At 59.1% G+C, this 5705-nt stretch overlaps 1 protein-coding gene across 1 annotated transcript; it reads left to right on the forward strand.

Moving 5' to 3' along the window:
- The first annotated feature begins 1193 nt into the window (after positions 1 to 1193).
- On the forward strand, positions 1194 to 3553 carry FZD8 (frizzled class receptor 8). The gene has a single exon (XM_039223802.1). The coding sequence runs from the start codon at positions 1442 to 1444 to the stop codon at positions 3551 to 3553; it is 2112 nt and encodes a 703-aa protein (XP_039079733.1). The 5' UTR covers positions 1194 to 1441.
- The last annotated feature ends 2152 nt before the right edge of the window (positions 3554 to 5705 follow it).

Genomic DNA, 5705 nt, shown 5'->3' on the forward strand with positions numbered 1-5705 from the left:
AAGCTTCAAACAGCATCATTCTAAAAACCCCAGAAGAGCACCCCTTCCCTGTTCTCCCGCACAGACTGGCCGCAGTCAGGCTCCCGCGCACTCCCGTGGAGGTGGGTTCCCCGCCGACCCGGCTCACAGAGGGGCGCGGGGTCACCCACGTCAGGCAGCAGCAGGAGGCGGGGTCGTGACTTGCTTCAGAGGAGCCTAGAAAAGCAGGCGCATGCAGAAAACCCCCATCCCGGGCCCCCAGCGCCGATTCTGGGAAAAGGAACCAAGAACTCAAACGCACTGAGCGCTGCGGCGACAATCGTGGCAACACCACGGTCTCTGCGGTCAAACCCAAGGTTAGCAAAACTCTCCATCCGCAGAGGGCTCACATGGCCTTGGGGACGCTCCAGACCGCCTTAAGGAAGGCTGAGTCTTGGGAGTGCGTAGACTCCGCCCCGTCACCCGGCGATTGGCGCGCCCGGCCGGGGGCGGAGACCGAGTCCGCGCTGTATAAATATTCATGAGCCGGCCGGGCGGTGCGAGCGGGGCCGGAGCCGGGAAGTTGGGTGAAGGGCGCTGCTCCAGCCGAGGAGGAGGAGGAGGAGGAGGAGGCGAAGGAGGAGGAGGAGGAGGAGGAGGAACGGGAGGCGGCGGCGGAGGCAGTGGCGGCTGGGCGCGGGCCGCGCCGCTCAGGTGTCTATTCCGCCTTCTGGTCTGGATTTGGTTGTGTGTGTCTAGCGAGAAGGGGACTGGCTACACCTCGCCGGATTCCTGGCCGGAGCGCGGAGCGGACTTTTACCAGAGGCGGAGTCTGTCAGTCCCGGCGGCGGACCGACTGACCGACGCCGAGGAGAGAGGGCGGCGGCCTCTGCGGAGGCGGGTCCCGAACTCCGGCGGCCGAGCAGCACAGCGTTGGGGGGCTAGCATGAGTCCCTGGGGACCGAAAGGGGGCTGCAGGGGCTGACCCTGAGCCGGGAGCGGCCTGGCCCAGCCATCTTGACTGCGCACCGCGGCCCGAAAGGAAACTTGCTGTGCCGCCGCCCTCTGTGCCCGGCAAAGTCACCGCACCGTCCCCGGCGCCGCGTGGAGAAGTGGCGGGGCGCGCGGGAGAGAAAGCGAGCGAGAGAGGGACGATGAGCCGGGGGCCAGCTTCTGTGCTGCGAGAGGGCTGAGTTCGACCAGGAGTCACCAGGGCAGGCTCTCGGGGACTGTGGTGCACGCCTACGGCCACCCTCGCTGCCGCTGCCCAGGCTTCGGGCCCCACGGTGCGGAAGCGTCCCGAGAGGGGACCAGGTTATCTGCAGGACCCCCACCCCCCCCACCCCCGCCTTCCGGGAGAGGCAGGAGGGAGACCAGCAGGGGTGCGCACCCGCTCTTCCCTTCTTCGGGTCCCTCGCCGAATCCCCCGGCGCCCCTCCGCGCGCCGCCTGGAGGGCGAGGGCGCGGGGCCGAGGTGCGCAGCATGGAGTGGGGTTACCTGTTGGAAGTGACCTCTTTGCTGGCCGCCTTGGCGCTGTTGCAGCGCTCGAGCGGTGCGGCGGCTGCCTCGGCCAAGGAGCTGGCGTGCCAAGAGATCACCGTGCCGCTGTGCAAGGGCATCGGCTACAACTACACGTACATGCCCAACCAGTTCAACCACGACACGCAGGACGAGGCGGGCCTCGAGGTGCATCAGTTCTGGCCGCTAGTAGAGATCCAGTGCTCGCCCGACCTCAAGTTCTTCCTGTGCAGCATGTACACGCCCATCTGCCTGGAGGACTACAAGAAGCCCCTGCCACCTTGCCGCTCGGTCTGCGAGCGCGCCAAGGCCGGCTGCGCACCCCTCATGCGCCAGTACGGCTTCGCCTGGCCCGACCGCATGCGCTGCGACCGGCTGCCGGAACAGGGCAACCCCGACACGCTGTGCATGGACTACAACCGCACCGACCTCACCACAGCCGCACCCAGTCCGCCGCGCCGCCTGCCGCCGCCACCCCCCGGTGAGCAGCCGCCCTCCGGCAGCGGCCACGGCCGCCCGCCGGGGGCCAGGCCCCCGTCCCGCGGCAGGGGCGGTGGCGGCGTGGACGCAGCGGCGCCCCCCACGCGCGGCGGCGGCGGCGGCGGCGGCGGCGGCGGCGGCGGCGGGAAAGCGCGGCCCCCTGGCGGCGGTTCCGCGCCCTGCGAGCCGGGCTGCCAGTGCCGCGCGCCCATGGTGAGCGTGTCCAGCGAGCGGCACCCGCTCTACAACCGCGTCAAGACCGGCCAGATCGCCAACTGCGCGCTGCCCTGCCACAACCCCTTTTTCAGCCAGGACGAACGCGCCTTCACCGTCTTCTGGATCGGCCTGTGGTCTGTGCTGTGCTTCGTGTCCACCTTCGCCACCGTCTCCACCTTCCTCATCGACATGGAGCGCTTCAAGTATCCCGAGCGGCCCATTATCTTCCTCTCGGCCTGCTACCTCTTCGTGTCAGTCGGCTACCTGGTACGCCTGGTGGCGGGCCACGAGAAGGTGGCGTGCAGCGGCGGCGCGCCGGGCGCGGGCGGCACCGGAGGCGCGGGCGGCGCGGCGGCTGCAGCGGCGGCGGGCGCGGGCGCGGCGGGCGCGGGCGCGGGCGGCCCGGGCGGGCGCGGCGAGTACGAAGAGCTGGGCGCTGTGGAGCAGCACGTGCGCTACGAGACCACGGGCCCGGCGCTGTGCACCGTGGTCTTCCTGCTCGTCTATTTCTTCGGCATGGCCAGCTCCATCTGGTGGGTGATCCTGTCGCTCACGTGGTTCCTGGCGGCGGGCATGAAGTGGGGCAACGAGGCCATCGCCGGCTACTCGCAGTACTTCCACCTGGCCGCGTGGCTCGTGCCCAGCGTCAAGTCGATCGCCGTGCTGGCGCTCAGCTCCGTGGACGGCGACCCGGTGGCCGGCATCTGCTACGTGGGCAACCAGAGCCTGGACAACCTGCGCGGCTTCGTGCTGGCGCCGCTCGTCATCTACCTCTTCATCGGCACCATGTTCCTGTTGGCCGGCTTCGTGTCGCTCTTCCGCATCCGCTCGGTCATCAAGCAGCAGGGCGGCCCCACCAAGACGCACAAACTGGAGAAACTCATGATCCGCCTGGGTCTCTTCACCGTGCTCTACACGGTGCCCGCCGCTGTTGTGGTCGCCTGCCTCTTCTATGAGCAGCACAACCGCCCGCGCTGGGAGGCCACGCACAACTGCCCGTGTCTGCGGGACCTGCAGCCAGACCAGGCGCGCCGGCCGGACTATGCCGTCTTCATGCTCAAGTACTTCATGTGCCTCGTGGTGGGCATCACCTCGGGCGTGTGGGTCTGGTCCGGCAAGACTCTGGAGTCGTGGCGCGCCCTGTGCACCCGCTGCTGCTGGGCCAGCAAGGGTGCTTCGGGGGGCGGCGGCGCGGGCGCCGGGGCCGCGGGGGGGGCCGGGGGACCCGCGGGTGCTGGGGGCGTGGGGTCCGGTGGGGGCGGGGGCCCGGGCGGTGGGGCGGGATCCCTCTACAGCGACGTCAGCACCGGCCTGACGTGGCGATCAGGCACGGCCAGCTCCGTGTCTTATCCAAAGCAGATGCCATTGTCCCAGGTCTGAGCGGGGGGGGGGGGGGGGGGGGGGGGGGCACCCGGAAGGAATGGGGAAGGGGGCGAGGAAACCTAGTGCAGCGAAGGGACACTCGACGGGCTGAGGTTCCCACCCCTTCACCGTGTTGATTGCTATTAGCATGATAATGAACTCTTAATGGTATCCATTAGCTGGGACTTAAATGACTCGCTTAGAACAAAGTACCTGGCATTGAAGGCTCCCAGACCCAGCCCCCTTTCCTCCATTGATATGCGAGGAGCTCCTCCCGCCAGGCGTTAATCTCCGTTGGCAGAGGAGGATGGACTCCGCTGCTGCGTTTCAGAACGCAAGGTTTGTAGCCCTCGCTGGTTGCCATTTGCTGAGCTTGAAGCCAGATCTACAGATTTCACCTGAGGGACCTATTTTTCTCCCTCGACTCTCCTACGTAAATTCTTACTCCTAACATATCCTAGAGGAGGGATGACCGCGACCTAATGGAATTGCACGGTTTGGGTATTCTTAATGACCAGGCAAATGCCTTAAATAAACAAACAAGAAATGTCTTAATTATACACCCCAAGTCAATACGGGTTTCTTACATTAGAGGATGTATTTATATAATTATTTGTTAAATTGTAAAAATGTGTAAAATATGTACATATCCAAAGATATACAGTCTGTACATTTTTTGTAAAAAGTTTAGAGGCCACCCCTGTAAGAACAAATATAAGTATTCTATTTTGTCAATAAAATGACTTTTGATAAATGATTTAAACATCACCCTCTCCCCCTGCCTCTTCTAAGCTGTTACCTTTAAAGTGCTTGCTAAGGACACGCCGGAAAAAAAAAAATGGACATTTTCTGGTTTCTCATTCTGTACTCTGACCTTAGGCATGAAGAAAATGACCTGTTAAACTCTAGTTCTTAAGTTGTTAGCAAAGTAAATATCACTGTTGAACTGAAATCAAAATTGAGTTTTTGCACCTTCCCCAAGGATGGTGTTTTTCATGGTAGCTCTTTTCTGATCCACGGATAAGAACACTCACCTTAGTGTATGTAAGTGGAACTTTTGCAAGGCAATAATTGCACTCAGGCCTTGTTATTTATCTTGTATAATATGACTAAAGCCTTCAAAACCCCACACTTATTTCTTGGCGTACCTGATTTTGAAAGCACCTGGGTCTTAAGGGACTGAACACCCTGCTGAAGTGCAGATGTTAATGTTTTAAACCATCAACCGCACTTTACAGTATAAGTCACTTGACTATCTGGTAGTGGAGCAGGCGTTCTTTAATGGATTAAACTAACGGGTTAACATCTTAATAACCTTCCAGGCTTGTGTATATCAAATGTGCTTCTTTTCCTAGAGAAAAAGCTATTGTTCCTCTGTCAAGACTAAGCTAATTTATTTGAGCAGAAGGCTGTTGAATTAGCAGAAGAATGCTTTGGCAATTGTTGAACTTTTTACCTGTCTGCCCAGTGGCCCAGCACATCATTCCTTTAAGAGGAGCTAAATGAATAGGGTTAATCTGTAGGGAACTTGGTCTTTTGAGTTTGAAAAACTTTGATCTTTTCTCCTCTCCAAATGTGCTGTATAGTCTGAAGTTTCTTTCCCTGCTGCCGGGCTCCTCTTGGTGCAGACCAATTGGCCACCGCGGAGCCTTAAAGTTCTTCCATTAAAGGGATGTGGGACTTTTACTTTAAAAAGGAGAGAGAGCGAGGGAGAGGAAGACTTGTAACAGTTAGTGAAGACCAGAGGCACAAGTGCGCTCAGCCTTTTAAACAGCTTTTCCCGGCATTGTTAGCCAGCCTGCAGGCAGCTAGGCATGGGTTGAAGCATTATAGAAAAGGGCTCTGAATGCCCTACAGGTGGTCTGTGCACATAATCCCCCAATTTAAAGCGTTTTCCTTTGCTGGACAATTGCATTACAAAACTCCCTTCTTTTTCGCCCCTAATTGAACCAATGAACTATTATAAACTACAAGTTTTTCTTAAAAAAAAAAAAAAGGAAAAAACCCCTCAGTGCCTAAATTCTGGCAAGTTTTCTGAACTGAACCTTTTAAGGCACCGGAAGTAAATGCTTCTTGAGACATTTCACTTTTTCAGATATTTTTATTCTTCGTGCTTGTTATTTTCTGACAGATTAGCAATAATTTAAAAGTAATTGGTAAGGTTGTGTGT

The sequence above is a fragment of the Hyaena hyaena genome, unplaced genomic scaffold (assembly GCF_003009895.1).
Source record: "Hyaena hyaena isolate Hyena2069 unplaced genomic scaffold, ASM300989v1 scaffold_1447, whole genome shotgun sequence".
In the NCBI taxonomy this organism is placed as follows: Eukaryota; Metazoa; Chordata; class Mammalia; order Carnivora; family Hyaenidae; genus Hyaena; species Hyaena hyaena.